Raw genomic sequence first — 16969 nt, 5'->3', positions numbered from 1 at the left:
AGATCAGATATGTACATACACATTTAGGACAATGTCTGCCATAAAAACACTTAGCAACTGGTACCTGTTGACCTTACAAAAGGATCTGCTGAGCCCTTCTGTGCTTGTCCAGAATGTGTTCTGCAGGTGATGGTGTACTTATTTCAGAGCTGTGCTTTCTCCTGAAAATCTACACCCTGCAGTCTCTGGAGGGAGGACTTTGTGTTCCCACTTGCTTTCAAGGCCTGAGGAAAGTGCCTGGTTACGGCCAAGGCTGTGAACCTTTTTCCCATGTTCCCAGGGGCAAGGGGATCCCACCAGCCTGCTTAAAGGTACAAAGCACTCAACCCACCTTTTAAAAAACAGGTTTTTCATTTATTATAAAAGTAATGCAGTTTTGGAGGACAAATTGGAAAAAAAAAATCTGAAATTGTCACAGTTGTATGATTCATAAACAGTATTTTAGTGAATTTGTTTCTAGGCTTTTTCCTTAGGATACACATGTTTAGATGTTTACATGTTATAGATAGGTATTTTTACAAAATTGGGATCACACCATATCATATAAATTGCTTTGAAATCTGCTTTTCCCACTTTATTATGTAGTAGAAATTTTCCTGTTAATATTTTTTGACAACATGGCTTTCTTGGTTTTTAACACCCACAGCCTACAAGACTGTGTTCACAACTAAAAAGTAGGTCCCAAATCCCTTCCTGGAGTGCTGCTGCAGGCTTTTGGGACTGTGACATCACGGCCAGCCACATCCGAGGGCTGAGGTGCTGTCAAAGAGGAAACTCCAGCAGCCACGGGACCAACCCTGGGGCCACAACCTGAAGGAGTCAGTGCACTGGCAAAACCCAGCCCTGTTTGAGGTGCTGGGGCTGAGGCAATGCACGTGCAGACCAGGAAGCTACCTCAGACACCCTTGGGTACACTTCCGAAGGACCAGAGCCTTCCCAAGTAACAGGTTTGGTAGTATGCTGTGAGGAGCTGATCAGGTAGCCAGGCCACTGCTCCCCAGGCTCTGGGGCACCTCCTGTCTGGCAGGGAAGAACCCTGTTTCCTTAGGTCTCCCCAAAGGGTCCAGGCCAACTATAGGGACTATGTGTCTCCCTGAGGGCCTTGGGCCCCCTGCCATAGGCTGAGGCTAGAGCCCAATAAACCTCCCAGGACCCCACTTAACTAGGAGGAGGCAGGCTGAGCTTCCTATCCTGCTCTACCATGTTCTGGGACTTTGTAGCCATGTCACCCAGGCCTTGGTTTACCTCTGTATAGGGTTCTGCTGTGGATACAGGGATAACACCTGCAAATGGTCCGTAGCACAGTGGGAGGGGCACTGGCACCCAGTGGGTGCTACCAAGGAACAAGAGAAAGCAACAAGGTCATCATAGGAGTCAGTCCCCTCTTGGGAGATGGCTGTGCTATACCCTTTTATACACATCCTTTCCTGGTGGCTGACCTGTGATGGCCATAGTTTGCCCTCAGAGTGGGGGCCTGTGCTTTGAGGGAAGGTCTCTTTTGGGAGCTCTGTAGGGTCAAGGGTAACCATGTGGTACAACCTAGCCACAAGGAAGACAGAAACCCCAAGTAGGAGCTCAGCCAACATCCCTCACAGGAGCTATCCTGGGGTCACCAGGGCCAGGAGGCACCAGGCTCGTCCAGATCTTAACATCAAAAAGCCCAGCCCCATGGATTCTGAATGGTCCTAGCAACCCAACCAGAGAGGTGCCTAGTGGCCACAGAGCTCCTCTCTGATCAGGCCTTCAGCAGGTGAGGGATGCTTGAAAGCCACCTGGCTGAGCACGGAGAGAGAAGCTTGAGCTCCAAGCAGTGGCTGCATTAGGAAGACCAGACTGTGAGCTCAGCATGGGGTGGGACCATTTGTTTAAGCCATCAGCAAACTTTCTGCAAAGGTTCATGTCATAAATATTTTAGGCTTTGAGGCTGTGTTGGTTAGTTTTGTGTGTCAACCTGGCTGGGCCACCACGGCCAGTTTTTGGTCAAACACCAGTCCAGATGCTGCTGTGAAGGTACTTTTCAGATGTGATTAACATTTAAAGCAACAGGCTGGAAGTAGAGCACATTACTCTCCAAAATGTGGGTGGGCCTCATCCAATCAGTCGAAGGCCTTTAAGAGAGAAAAGACTGAGCTTGCCAGAGGGAGGAAGAATTCTGCCTCTAGACAGCCCTTCAGACTTGACCTGCAACATCAACTCTTCCCTGGGTCCCAGCCTGCTTGCCTGCCTGGCAGAGTTCTGACTTGCAAGCTCCACGATCACGGAGCCAAGTCCTTAAAATAAATCTCTCTCTCTATATATACACATGTCCACACACATCCTATTGGTTGTTTCTCTGGAGAGCTTTAACATGGGGACCATATAGTATCTGTCACCAACTACTCAGCTCTGTCACTGTGATAAGGAAGCAGCCATAGAGAATATGTAAACAAATGGATGTGGCTGTGTTCCAATAACTTTATTCACAAAAAAGGCAGCAGGTTGGTTAGACCCAGGTAGCTGGGTGACATCTTGTCTCCGGACAAATAAGCATAGTACGTGGCACAGAGAAGGCATTTTGAGTTATAAAATATTGTGTGAAAAATTCTGTAGAATGGGAGAACCTGGCTGGCTCAGTCAGTACAGCATGTGGCTCCTGACCTCTGGGTTGTGAGTTCAAGCCCTACGCTGGGCACAGAGCTTACTTAATATCTGTAGAGTGAATATGAAGAAATAAGCACATGAATCGCTGAGAGTTGTAACTATGCTTGCTGCCTACAAGACTAGCCAGCATGAGTTTAGGAGCACAGGCAGCAGAAGACAAATTTCTTCACTATCTTTGATTTCCACCGTCCTGACAATGATCTGACAAGGGAACCTGGCTTGAAGATCTATTACTTGGCATCTCAGGGAACTATCCAAGGGAGTAGAGAAAAGCTATGCCCCATCCCTTTGCCAGCCTAATTCAGCAGGACAGCTTAGCCACAGACATAATCTCTGACAACTGCTAGGAACTAGCTGGACTCAGCAGTACAGGAACTAGGATTTATTTTACTAGAAGAAACGTCCAGGAGCCACACTGGCGGGCCAAGGAGAAGCCGTGGCAGCAAAGGCCGGAAAAGACCACGCACAGCCTGTCCACAGTGGGGAAGGCGGCCCCTGTGCCAGCTCCCAGGCCCACGGCCACGCCTGGGAAAGAGCCAGAGGGAGCCCAGGCCGTACCTGCAGAAGAGTTGCTCCGAGCTGAGTCCAAGAAGGGCCACGACACAAACCCCTGCTTGCCACAAAGGGGACAGACACCCTCAGGTGCTGGTTCCCAGGCTGACAGCTCCTGGATATGCAGGGGCAGTGCCAAGACTTTGCGGACTCACACGTACTCCCCACAGTCGGCAATGATTACCTTCTGCTTTGGCTTCCCATCCTTGCTGCCCTGGGCCTTTGTGGGGACAGAAAAGGGGGAGAAACACGGGAGGGTGGAGAGTAAGGACTGGCTTAGGGATACCCTCCCCATCTGCCCACCCCTGCCCTGAGCAGAAGCAGCCCTCCCTGGGAGCAGCCGTGGCCCCTCTCCAGCTCTCCCGCAGGGCTATGCACCCAGGGCCCGGGGAAGCCACCCACCTCAATCTGCCGCAAGACATCCAGGCCTTCTGTGACCTCCCCGAACACCACGTGCTTGCCATCCAGCCAATCCGTCTTGTCACACGTCAGGAAGAACTGGGAGCCGTTGGTGTTTGGGCCGGAGTTGGCCATGGAGAGCAGGCCTGGGGGAGAGAGAACAAGCACGTGAGCTCCTTCTCTCCTGGCTCCTGGCAAGATGGATGCTCTTGGCATCATGGGAAGGGTGGTTTCAGTAAAGGTGGGGCTAGAAGTCTGGCTGAAGGGGCATAGAGAGAACAAAAGGCAGGGAGTCTACACAACTTTTTCAAGAAGTTTTACTCAAGGGGATTGAGAGGCATGGAAGATAGCTAACAGGGACACAAGTCAAAGGAGTTTTTTAAAACACAGATACCATATGCTTTTACACAGACGGGCTGATCCAGCGGGGCAGAGGGTGTGCGTTACACAAAGCAGCAGAGGGACAACCACAGGAGCCAGGTTCCCAGGTAGGGGAGCAAGGATGGGGTCTGGACCACAGCTCGTGCCCTGCCCTGAGGGAAGGCAGAGCGGGCCCGTGTCAGGAGACGCAGGAGGTCATGCTTGGAGGGTGACATGGAGGTTTCGGGAGCGAAGGGAGGAACTGTCATCTCTGACTGGGACTGAGCATTAGTAACTAGGGGACTCTAGTAACGCTGCCAGGGGCCCCTGAAGAAGTGTGGTCGTAAGTTTCAAGATGACCATTCAGTATAGTAGTTTTTCTCCAGTTGCTGGAGGACCAACCACTAAGAGAGAGAGGAACACCTAACAGAGACGGGGCAGCCAGGCTCAGGGACTAAGAGAGCTCACATGGCGGGCCCCAGGGAGGATGGGCAGTGTGTGAATGGAAGCCGCTTCCCCGACACCAGCCAGGCCACATGCAGGTGCTGGATCATCAACCAGTTCGCCTACAGACCTGAGCCCTCCGCCCGAACCACAGCCCGCTGTTCCATCCACAAAGCCACTGGCCTGGCCCCACACGCCACCACGCCCCGATCGGGTCCCACCTGGTCCCGTGTGTTTGAGGATAAAGTTCTCATCATCGAATTTCTTCCCGTAGATGGACTTGCCCCCAGTGCCATTGTGGTTCGTGAAATCGCCGCCCTGGCACATGAACTGGGGGATGATACGGTGAAAGCTACTTCCCTTAAAGCCGAAGCCCTTCTCATGGGTGCACAGGCATCGGAAATTCTCTGGTGGGGAGAAAGGAAAAGATGCTGAGGTTAAAAACTAGAGCAGTTCCTCAGGCTTTGGGCACACCTCGCCTTGCATTCCACGTGAGACGCAGAAGTGAGTGACCGAAGCCAAGAATGAAATGCAGGTGGCCATAGAGCCCTATAGACTAAGTCCCAGCTGAGCTGCTTTGACCACATGAAGATGTGCTTTGTGATGGGCTGTGCAGTGGGCATGGTGGCCGGGGAGCTCCGCGCCACCTTCTCCTGTCTCAGGATTGGAATGCGGGGTCAGGAGCTGGTGGGCGGCATTGGGAAAACCATGATGCTGAGCATGGGGCCTGCTTAAGATTCTCTCTCTTCTCTCTGTCTGCCCCTCTCCCCTGCTTGCACGTTCTCTCTCTCAAAAAAAAAAAAAAAAAAAAAAAAGAAAGAAAAGAAAAATAAACAAAACAGATGAACACAGGGGAAGGGGAAAAAAAAGAGTGAGGCAAACCCTAAGCGATGAATCCCTAAGTTCTCCTGAAACTAATATTATATGTTAATTAACTAGAATTTAAATAAAAATTTGAAACATTCAAAAAAAGAAAAAAAAAAGGAAAGCTGGATCTTAAGTCAGAAGAGCCAAGAAGCAACTCGCTTTATGTTGCAGAAATGCCAAAAGCTCAGGTACAGGGTAAAGGTGGTTCTGAAAACAGGAAAGCTGGCTGAAAGCCTGTTAAGAACGTAGCTAACCACTTCCTCCCCAGTAGCTGGCTGGAGGTCTACTCTCTCTGGTAGGTTAAGGCAGAGGGTCTCTGGACTGGCTATACTACATGTAGCCGAGGGCAGAGGTACTGTAATGACAAATGGAGATTAAGTGAAAGTTTACATACTGCCCCCGTCTCTCCCGACCAAGATGGCAAACAGCTAGCTGGATGTAAGAGCCTCTAGCAGGAGACTAGACTCTTCTCAGAGGACTCTGTGCTGTCAAAGAGAACAGAAGTCAGGGAACGAACATCCGGGGTCTGACAGAGAAAGACCCCAACCGACTCATCCCACAGGCGAAAAGCCTCAGCCAGCAAGCCTTACTGATGCCTAGGAAGTTTCCGGGCAGATTGTTAGGGCCCCATTCTTAAAGATGAGGAAGGCATCTAACGTGAAAAGCAAAGACCAAAACAAACAGACCAAAAAGAAAGCAACACATAACAACTCAGGAAAAAGGGACTTGAAACATAAGCCACAGGAAGACAAAACTTTAGTAATATCCCCAGAAAGATAAATTATCACCTCTGTGAAATAAGCACAGAACGCCATTAAAAAAAAAAAAAAAAAAAAAAAGACACTTAGGAAGGTTCCTAAAGGAGAGAAGAGAGAAATCAGAGGGGACAAAAGTGAAGAAGTAATTGAAAGAAATTTCCCCAACCAGAGGATAAAACACTGTCCTGTGGGTGTGGTACACAGCAGAAACATCTCTCTAAAGACATCCATACCAGTCCCTGGAACCTGAGAACATGATATAGCAACAGAGCCTTTGCAGATGTGATTAGGGTTATGGATGGACCTCGAGTGGGGAAAGCAGCCCCAATTATCCAGAGGGGCCTAACAGAATCATGAACCTGTAACAGGGGAACTTTTCCTGGCTAAGAGATTCTAAATGTGAGAGGGACTGGATCACCACTGTTGGCTCTGAAGATGGAGGAAGGGAAGTGGCGAGCTTTCAGAAACTGGGAATAGCTTTCAGTTGACAGCAGCAAGGATGGGATACCTCAGTCCTACCCATGCAGGAAACTGAATTCTGCTGACCTGAATGCCCCTGGAAACATACTCCTGTAGGGCTTCCAGTAAGGGAGTGACCTGGCCTCCAGATGGGAGATAATAAATTTGTGTTGCTGAAAGCCACTAAGTTTGTGGTAATCAGTGACAAAAGCAATAGAAAACTAATATAGTAGGTCCCCCACTGAATATCTAGCATGATGGATGTAAGATCTATCCAAAGGCACATGGTTTCAGAACAGCACAGACACCTTAAGGGCCTCTAGGCCAGGGCTATCTAACAGCTCTTAAGCACTTGGCTAGTGTAGGGGCACTCGGGTGGCTCAGACTGTTAAGCATCTGACTTTGGCTCAGGTCATGATCTCTCGTTTTGTGAGTTTGAGCCCCGTGTTGGGCTCTGTGCTGACAGCTCAGAACCTGGAGCCTGCTTTGGATTCTGTGTCTCCGCTCTCTCTGCTCCTCCCTCGCTCACACTCTGTCTCCTTTCTCAAAAACAAATAAACATTAAAAAAACAATTAAAAAAAAAAAGCACTTGGAGGGCACCTGGGTGGCTCAGTTGGTTAAGCGTCCGACTTCAGCTCAGATCTCACGGTTTGTGGGTTCAAGCCCCGCGTCAGGCTCTGTGCTGACAGCCTGGAGCCTGCTTCTGATTCTGTGTCTCCCTCTCTCTCTGCCCACCTCCTCAGCTGACACTGTCTCCCTCTCTCTCAGAAATAAACAAATATTAAAAAAATATTAACAAATATTTAAAAAAATTAACAAATATTAAAACAAATATTAAAAAAAAGAAAGAAAAAAGAAAAAGAAAAGCACTTGACTAGTGTAACTGAGGAAATTAATTTTAATCTTATTTAATTTAAACAGTGACATGTGCCTAGTGGCTACTGTATTGGAAAGCTCAGCACTAGAGAGAAAGAAAGGGCTTTATATAAAGGACCAAGAATCAGAATGACCTTAGACTCCTCTAGAATTCTGTACCCTATCAGTCAAGTGAGAAGGTACTTATGTTTAGATTTCAGTCTCAAAAAACTTACTTCCCAAGCTCTTTCCTGCAGATGCTACAGAAGCATGTCTTCTACTAAAATGAGGGAATACACCAAAAAAGAAGACAGCAGAGAACACAGGAGACCCCGTGACACTAGCTGTGCAGCAGGCTGGGAAAGCAATGGTCCAGGCTAAAGAGAGTTAGAAGGCTCTAAGGAGGACTTCTACAGGAGAGGAAACCGACAGAATATCTGGTGTGTGTGAACATGAGGAGATATTTACGCAGGCAGCAGAATTTGGGAGAGCATCAGGAATAAATGTATAGACTGAGCTTGCGTGAAAACAAGACAATTACAGATCCCAGGAAAACAAAATGCTGTGTGTGAATGGCAATTACTATAGTATGATGTTAAATAGTTAAAATAACCTCCAACTTAACCAAGCTTATGGCAACTAGATATGTCAGGAAGATAACGGGGCAGGGAAAGGGATTTAAAAAGCTGATTCCTTATCTCCTGAAGTGGGAGAGCCAACCGATGTCTAAAATGAAAAAACAGGGAGCAGCAATATAAATCTCTCATCTACTGGGGCACCTGGGTAGCTCAGCCAGGTAAGCGTCCGACTTCGGCTCAGGTCATGATCTCCAGTCCGTGAGTTCAAGCCCCGCATCGGGCTCTGTGCGGACATCTCAGAGCCTGGAGCCTGCTTCAGATTCTGTGTCTCCCTCTCCTCTCTCTGCCCCTCCCCTGCTCACGCTCTGTCTTTCTCTGTCTCAAAAATAAAAACATTAAAAAAAAAATCTCTCATCTACTAATACAAAAACCAAAAGAACCAGCTAAGAGTTGAAACTGGCTGCCTCTGGGGAGCAGCAGATGTTGGGGGGGGTGGGGTGGGGGGAGGTGCCCAGGGCAGGGGCACAGTACCAAGGGAGTGAGGTTTTTCATGACAAACTTTGTGAAACTGACGCCTACATAATGAAACTAGATGTAAAAAAAGAATAAATAGAAGTCAATATTTACATGAGAAACTCAAGAAACTGTTCGCTAACAGTAGTTAGTTCTGGAGAGTAAAACTGGATGTGGAGAGAGGGAAAAAGATTTAAGTTTCAGTATGTGTGTATGTACTTGTTTTTTGTTTTGTTTTGAGCATGGATACATGTTTACTTGTGTTAAAAACAAAACAAAACAAAACAATTATTGTTAAAAAATAGTAAACCAGCACCTATAAAGCTTCAAAAGTGCCTGCTTCGACTCTTTTGCTCCTAGATCCCAGGATCTGAGATGCCTCAAGTCAACTCAGGTCAGAGACAGTGTCAAGGGCACAAGAACTGTGGCAGTGAGGACCTTGGGAAGGCCACTGCTCAGCCACCGGCATCCTGCCCGAAGTCCCACTCACCTGCCGTCATGGGGACAACGTCTGAACGCAGGAGCATCTGGATGCGACCGGCTGGCTTGTTCCCAATCTTGATGTCCATGTACACCTGAGGATTTGATCGGGCCTTTTTCGCAGCAGGCTCTCCCTGGGTGCAGGAGAAATCATTAAGTTGGGGAGAACTCTAACCCCCAAGTAGGAGAGCAAGTATTCTGAATATGCACCAAGAACCCAACAGCCGCGAGCGGGCTGCAGCAAGATGCTGGCAGGGAAGGCCCTGGGCTGTGAAAGGGAAGGCCACGGCCGCAGCTCCCGGCTGGACACCCAGTGACAGGACACCTCAGCACCAGCTAACCTGAGCCCCACCCCGCAGGCTCATTACCTTATCACACTTACCCTCAGACACGCCAGCTCTGCCCTGTGGTCACAGAACACTTTTTTGGCCCACAGAAGGTAGCTCTCAACACGTTCAAACCCACCTCAGTCCAATTAAATAAGATGCCACCTCCTCCCTTCTATGCTCAGTCCTGTGCACCCACAGGCTGGCTACAACGGAAGCCGGGAGGGCAGCCCTCTGGTGTGCTCAGAAGACAATGGGGGAGGCAGGGGCCTTGATTTACACTCCAAGGAGACAAGGCTAAGAAGAGGATAAGGAGACATTTGCTGGGGTCACATGTGTTCCAAAGAGAAAAGTCAAGCAGTGCGCTGAGGTCGCCCGCTGGCACTGAGGATACTATTACTATTATTTGCCACTAGCAACAACAGCGGCAAACGTTCACACAGCACTTGCCAAGTACGGGGTACTATTCTCTGAAGGATACATACACTAGCTCATCAAGTCTTTACAACCACCCTAAAGATCAATCAGTACTGCTATTTATCCCCATTTTAGAGGTGGGGAAACTGAGGTACAATGAAGTTCAGTAACTTGCCCAAGGTCAGAGAAGTGGCTAAATGGTGAAGCCGGAATTCAGGCCTAAATCATCCCACCCCACCCCACCCCTGATCCCGCGCTCTTAACCACATTCACCCACCTCACTTTTTAATTAATATGATACTTAATACAAGGCCCCTACACTCACAGAATTACTGCCTAGAAAGGGACAGGCAAGAAACACCGGAGTAGCCTGCACAAAAGCAAAGACGTACAGCGAAACAGAGACTGGTTTTCCTGAGCTTGAAGTGGGGACCGGAGCGGGAGAGTGGAAGGGAGACAGATGGTGAGGTGGGAGGACAGGAACTGGGGAGCACACCCCAACTTTCTTCCTCAGGACAGGCAATGGGAGCCACTGAAGAATTCTTAGCAGGAATCAGGGGCTCAGTCTGTGCTTTATTTATTGATTTTTTATAATTTTTTTTAATGTTTATTTGTTTCTTGAGAGGCAGAGCATGAGTGGGGGAGCGGCAGAGAGGGAGTCACAGATTCCGACTCAGTCTGTGCTTTAAACAGGTCATTCCGTCTGTCTCAATGAAGGACTAGAGAGAGGTCAGCAGCCAGAAGACTAGTTAGGGAGCTTCTGCAATTATCTGCACAAGGAGAGGCTAATTGGGGCAATGGGACAAACCAAGGAGGGGGACTCAGGAAAGTCTGAGAACACTTGGCAGCATTTGATGATGTGCTGGCCGTTCTAAAGAGGGGGGTCTAAGGTTACTCCTTGGACTGTGAAGGCCATGTGTGCTCTGCTTTGCAACCAAATTTCTGGCTTGGGTCGGTGTGTGTGTGGCTGGATGGTGGCAAATTGACAAGATGGAGAGCAAGATTAGAGAGAGGAGGGCACTCGTGCTGGGCAACTCTAAGCTGCCTGTGAGACTTGCAGCCGAAAGATCTGAAAGCTGGACACTAGAAACAGAGGCCAGGAAAGGTAACAGCATGGGAGAGGCTGCAAAAAAAAAATCAGTGACTGCTGGGGTGCCCGGGGGGCTCAGTCAGTTAAGCGTCTGACTTTAGCTCAGGTCATGATCTCGTGATCTATGAGTTCGAGCCCTGCGTTGGGCTTTGCGTTGACAGCTGAGAGCCTGGAGCCTGCTTCGGATTCTGTGTCTCCCCCTCTCTCTGCTCCTCCCCCGCTTGTGCTCTGTCTCTCTCTCTCTTTCAAAAAATAAACATTAAAAACAAAAAATTTCAACCAAGGAGAGGAGGGGAGATGGAGAGAGGGAGACAGACACCATGAGCCAAGAATGAAATCCACAGAACAACAGTCACAAGGAAGAAAGGGGAAGCCCGGGGAGCCAGCCAGGGAGGGATGCTCAGAGTCAGGAGGGAGTGCTGGCAGGTTCCTCCTGGGAAGGGAGAGCCTCGAACCTGTGTACAGACTGAGGGAAGGTGGCACCACTCTGGCCTGCCTCCTCTGAATCAGGGCAGCGACAGGGAGACAGTGAGCCTCTGTAAAGCACTTCAGTGAAGGAGGGACTGGGCAGGAGGGGTGAAGAAGACCACTCGTTCACTTTCCTCACCTCGGGCTTCCTCCTCGTCAGTAGACAATCCCAACACGGGACTAGGCAGACCGGAGCAGCTCATTATGACACAGGGCACAAGGCTAAAAGAACTAGAGCCTCTCACTCACTCACTCAATACCACCTTCATCACAACACTAAGGGTCCGCTTTTCATTCTCTCTGCTTTTGTGTATATATTTGCAAATTTCCATAAAAACTTAAAAAAAAAAAAGTTTCCTATAGAAGCGCACGCCTTCACTCTCACCTCCTGGGTCTCCACTTTGGGAGGCTCTGACCCTTCTTCCTCTTTATTCTCTTCGAGAGTCTTCCCAGAGAACTTCTTCAACCAGTCATCATCTGACCACACTGAAAGGAAAAGAATCAAACAAATGCTAAGAAATTCAAGCTAACGGCCAGCTGCTCACTAGCTGTTTTGGTCGGCGAAGTGGAACATACTCCATGGCCCTTGGAGCCAGACACTTCTGCTGAGGAACTCCCAAGGGTAAGGAAAGTTCCCAATGGGAATGTCCGCCCTGAAGTCCAGCTCGTACGAGGCTAAGTAAAAAAAAAAACAACATCAAGAATTAAGTAAAAAAAAACGACATCAAGGGTGAAGGCACAGCCTTGCCAGTTCCAGCCTTGATGAGCGAAGTGCCGAGAAACTGGGGAAGAGAAGAGATCGGGCAGGGTTTCTCTTATAATACAGACAATCACTCTGAGAAGCTCAAACTCTTTTCATTCCCCACAAAGGCGGCGCATGCCCTTTGCCAACGTGAACCCTCCTCTACTATCCATCTGGAGCGGCATTCAAATGTGCCTACTTCCAAGTAAACAGGAATAAAAATGTGACTAAGGCCACACTGGAGGATGTGATGTGGAATCTGTGGTTGTCCCCACTCACCTGGTCTGGAAGAGCCTTCCTTGATCCTCATTGGTTTTGCCAAATTGACACGAATTGTCCGTCCAAAGAGCTCAGATTCATTCTGAAAAGATCGAAAATCCAGCTACTTAAACTCTTGTCAGGTTAAAAGAGAGTCAGACAGCTTTGCATTTGCTTCTAATACATCTGAGACATGCTCATGCTTTATTCTCCCTGAATCCCTGACAACAAGCTGTGTGCCTACCACACAGCAGCCCAGGGGCTGCAATTTCCACCCCCTCCCCCCGGGGGTGCTCCTGAAAGTAACTCCAGAATGCTCTGGAATTACACGGGTAATTGCAGTTTCCAAGTACTTGGGTTCACCTTCAAAAGTCAAGATCTGCTTTGAAATAGTGAGAAATGATCTCTGAGGGCTAAGGAATATGTTCTGTGAGTGGGTACCAGAACAGGAGTAAAGGAGAACTTTATCATCCAAAGATAACTAGTACTGGGAAAGGTCACTTATCATAAATCCATTTAGAGCAGTGAAGACAAATTCAGAGTAAAAAGAGAAGGGGGGTAAAAAAAAAAAAAAAGGACCAGGACTTTGTTGTGGTGAAACTAAAAGTAAGGGAAATAAATTTCTTATAAATTTCAGGTTTAACTATATACTAATTTGCAGAGCAAAGACGTAACGGGTGCTGATGAGTTTGCAGTGGTTTTCCAACAAAATTCTGTCAACAGTATATGACATTATTGCACATCATATCTGATATGAAAATCACAAAGACGCCACAAATACTCTAGAGATTCATCATTATTCCCAAAGTCTTCTCCAGGGTATTCAAATCTTCCACAGCAGTAACACACCCTGCCATTACCCTTACTGAACTTCTCTTCTTACTTGTCACTGGTCCGATGTTTCATGAAATTCTGCCTCTTTTGCAAAACGTGTGATTTCACCGTGCAACCAACTTACATAGTGTTTGCGATTATCCTAGACATGGGGCAGTCAGTGAGAGACTGGCCAATAAGGATGATTAGAATTTATATCACTGGTAAATGGGGAAGGCCGTTTGAGTAAGGACCAATCTTACAAGTGATCAGTTCACAGCGAATATTTGCACACGATGACAATTTTTACTTCCCCGTGCAACCCTATAACTTTGGAGGTTAGGCAAACCAATCTAGGCATAAGGACTCTCTGTACCACCAAAAAGCAACTTCAGTTAGGAATGAAGATTCTCAGCCATACCATGTTGTCAATAGCTGCCGCAGCATCCTGCCGAGAAAAGACAAGGTACAAGTTTAGCTTCCTATGGTGTCTAAACGCATACTTGGCAGCAGAAAAACAAAATTAAAACAAAATAGGAAAAAGTCACATCTTATACCTCCTGCCTTGGTTGTATGTGTGTCTAACAAAGAGCACTTCAGCAATTTGCCATCTAGAGGAAGACCTAAGAAATGATCACCAGTGTGGCCAGGCAGGAATGCTCAGTGAGCAGGGCTGCAGGAGCTGTGCAGAGCAAGAAGGGCAGGTCTGTGTTGTTAACTCTCTAAATGTTATTAACGGATGGGAAGCTTTCCATTAAGCAGCACTTCATGTCTCTATGGAAGCCTCAGCAAGAGGCCTAGACACCTAACCAAATGGAGACTGGTTCCCTTTGTAATCAGTAACAACATTAACACAAAACAAAGACTAATAAACAGAAGTAACACAGAATTTTCTCACCTCTGCCAACTCAAATTCAACAAAAGCAAATCCTCGGTGCTTTTCTGAAAGGAAAAAAAAAAAAGGGAAAACAAAAACAAGTAATTAGCACTGGGGGCAATGGGAAGAAATGGGGGCAATGTCACAAGGACAGGGAAGTCAATCACATGCCATATCCCGACATTGGAAATTCTACCCAATCACTAATTTGTAAGAAAGAATCTCCTTTGATTCTTCCTGGTTTGAACAATATTTCCAGTAATATTGAACTCTGTCTTTTAGAAAACATGGCTAAAGAATGAACTGTACTTTTAATCTTTAAGGCATTCAATTCTTACCAAAGCCAAATTAAAGCCTTAACCTCTGCATACAAGGCAAGTAGAAAAATTAAGTTACTTAACTTATCAATTATTGGTCCCAAATACACATTTTGAGCATCAACTGTGCATAAAGCATGAATCTTAAAACCTGGATTAGCATGCTCACTCTTTACCCTCAGAAAAATGTTGACCTAACTTAAAAGGCCAAGCACAACAGTGCCAACTTAATTAAACCAACTAACTTTAGAGAACCACTATAACCTTACAGGTATACCTGGTTTTATTACACTTTGCTTTGTTGTGTCTCATAGATACAGTCTTTTACAAACTGAGAAGGGAACCCTGCACCAAGCAATTCTGTCAGCACCAGTTTCCCAACAGTATTTGCTCATTTTGTGTCTGTGTCGCATTTTGGTAATTCTCACAGTATTTCAAGCTTTTTCATCATTATTATATTTGTTATAGTGATCTGTGATTAGTGATTACAACTCTCTGAAGGTTCATGTTATGGCTAGCATTTTTCAGCAATAAAGTATGTTTTAATTAAGGTGGTACATTGCTTTTTTAGACATGTTATTGCACACTTAATAACTATAGTATAGATTAATGTAACTTCTATATGGGAAAGCAAAAAATTAACTTGACGCATCTTATTGCGATACTGGTTTGACTGTAGTGGTCTGGAACCAAACCTGCAATATCTCCAAAGTATGCCCATATTGATTTTTACAGATAAAGATCCCAGACCAGAGTGTTTAAAGACCTTGCTAATAATCGTGCAGGGTCGATGACTGATCTAGGCCTAAAACTCCAATCTTAAAAAAGACAAGAAAGGGAAAGTAGAAAAACTGCACTGTACCTGTGATAGCAATTGAAGGAAAACTCCCCCAGGTTAGCAGGGGCCAAAGTCCCTCAGTTGGGGCTGAGCTTCCCTGGTGCCCTGATTAACAGTGCAGCTGCCAAGAAAGGAGCAGGGGTGGTAGGGTACCCAGCAGGTAGTTTGAAAGAAGTCTGATCACCCTGTAGCTCAAAATCTATCTTCCTACTGGGCTATCGAAAATTTTGTTATCTCACACTCAACAGATGGGACTCTGCAAGTTATGTTACAGCTTACAACCACAAGACTCAGAACATTCCTTCTCCATCAAGATCACTCTCATGCTGCCCTACTGAGGCACCCTCTTGAACTTTTCTACATATCAACCATATTTAGAATTTTTTCCTCTTAGTATTCTGAACATGAAAGACATGAAAAGGACTCACCTGTTTCATAATCCAGGGGAATCTGAATATCTGTGATGTCTCCAAATGGGATAAAAGCAGCATGAAGAACTTTGTCGTCCACTTCCTCTGCCAGCCCACCTGCAAAGAAGCCAAGTGCCTTCTGAACCACTGTCTTCCATTCTCTTGAGAAGTCCCTGCAGCCCAGTTAGCATGCGACAGCCAAGGAGAGGGGTTGTTCCATCCAGTCCTTTGGGTACCACCCTTCTCATTTGCTCCCTCATCCATCCTTAAGGAAACACACCTCTTTACCCTTCTCACAGACGCCCATCTTAGCGCCAGGATTACTGCAATAGCTTCTTAACTGCCCTCCCTCTCCTCCACACAGCCAACTGGAGCGATCCTGGGATCATGCAGATTTTAACCCATTACTTCACTGCTTAAACTCCTTCAAAGATTTCCCACTGTCCTCAGGATAAAATACAAACTCCTTAGCAGCGTACACAAAAGGCTCTTGATAACCTGAGCCCCGCCAACTTTCCCTTCGCTTCCTCAATTCCCTGGGTTTCTCCCAAGATGACCCCTTTGTCCCACGTATAAGTCTCTTTCACATCTTCGGGGTTTTGCTCTTGCTGCTCCCTTTCGGTAAACACAACTGCCCCTACTTGGGCTACAAAGCGCTCATCATCAAACTTTGCTACTGAGGTTATTCTCACTGCTACCGGTTAGTCAGGGAACCCCTTCCTTTAGGGCAGGGGCCGGGACTGAGCCAGAGCTGCAGTGAGTGTCTATAAAATGAATGAGCGCGAGGATCTGGAGCCCCATAATATTCCTCCACCAATCCTCCGGGTCCAGTGGGTGAAGGGGTTCCTGTTAGAGCTCAGCCGTCCCGGAAGAGAGCGGGAAAGACTGTTACGTCTCGGGCTAACTCCCTGAAGCAAAGCAGCACCGCCATCGATCCCACCTAGACAGCTGCTCGCTGCCCTCCGCGTTCGTAGGCGCGTCCTGCCCTACGCCAGGACCCACTCCCTGCGGGTTCGCCCCGATTCCACCTAACTCCGGGCCTGCTCACCCACGTACAGCACACGCTTGGTGGTGGCCATCTTGCTCCCGCGCGCACCCACAGGAAGCCGGAGTTCAGCCCGCCCCCTTCCGCAAGGCCCCGCCCCTCCGGGCCCGCCCCCGCCTCTAGGCGCTCACAGACCTCGCCCCTGGCTGTCAGTCAGGCGTCCGGGGCGGTGGGAGGTGCCCTGCCGTGAGTGAGCTGCAGCGCCCCGGCGCGGTAGGTGTTCGGTACTGGGGCAAACCGAGCTCGGCGGAATCCTCCGGCTCCGCGAATAAAAAACCGCCAGTAAACGATGGGCCACCCTCGCCTGCGTGCCCTGGACAACCTGCTACAGACACGAGACAAACCCATTTTTAAAAAATCTTTGTTTAATATTTATTTATTTATTTATTTATTTATTTATTTATTGATGAGAGAGAGAGAGAGAGAGAGAGGCTCCCTGCCACGAGCACAGAGTCCACAGGT

General features: G+C 47.7%; 1 protein-coding gene across 3 annotated transcripts; it reads right to left on the bottom strand.

Moving 5' to 3' along the window:
• Nucleotides 1-332: 332 nt before the first annotated feature.
• PPIE (peptidylprolyl isomerase E) lies at nt 333-16588 on the bottom strand. 3 transcript variants are annotated; one of them, XM_015087463.3, is made up of 10 exons: nt 16511-16588; nt 15481-15579; nt 13919-13962; nt 13442-13468; nt 12229-12310; nt 11593-11693; nt 8917-9040; nt 4617-4802; nt 3595-3737; nt 333-3412 (listed from the first exon to the last, which is right to left on the bottom strand). In XM_015087463.3, exons 1-10 carry the CDS (start codon nt 16539-16541, stop codon nt 3344-3346), a joined length of 906 nt encoding a protein of 301 aa, XP_014942949.1. In that variant the 5' UTR covers nt 16542-16588; the 3' UTR covers nt 333-3343. The 3 variants fall into 3 exon arrangements, with proteins under 3 accessions (XP_014942949.1, XP_053068046.1, XP_053068053.1); XM_053212071.1 differs by having other exon boundaries at nt 16519-16574; XM_053212078.1 differs by lacking the exons at nt 13442-13468; nt 13919-13962; nt 15481-15579; nt 16511-16588 and adding an exon at nt 13397-13418.
• Between the last annotated feature and the right edge of the window lie 381 nt (nt 16589-16969).

Source organism: Acinonyx jubatus, chromosome C1 (genome assembly GCF_027475565.1).
Source record: "Acinonyx jubatus isolate Ajub_Pintada_27869175 chromosome C1, VMU_Ajub_asm_v1.0, whole genome shotgun sequence".
NCBI lineage: Eukaryota > Metazoa > Chordata > Mammalia > Carnivora > Felidae > Acinonyx > Acinonyx jubatus.
This window is presented reverse-complemented; position numbering and strand designations above follow the sequence as displayed.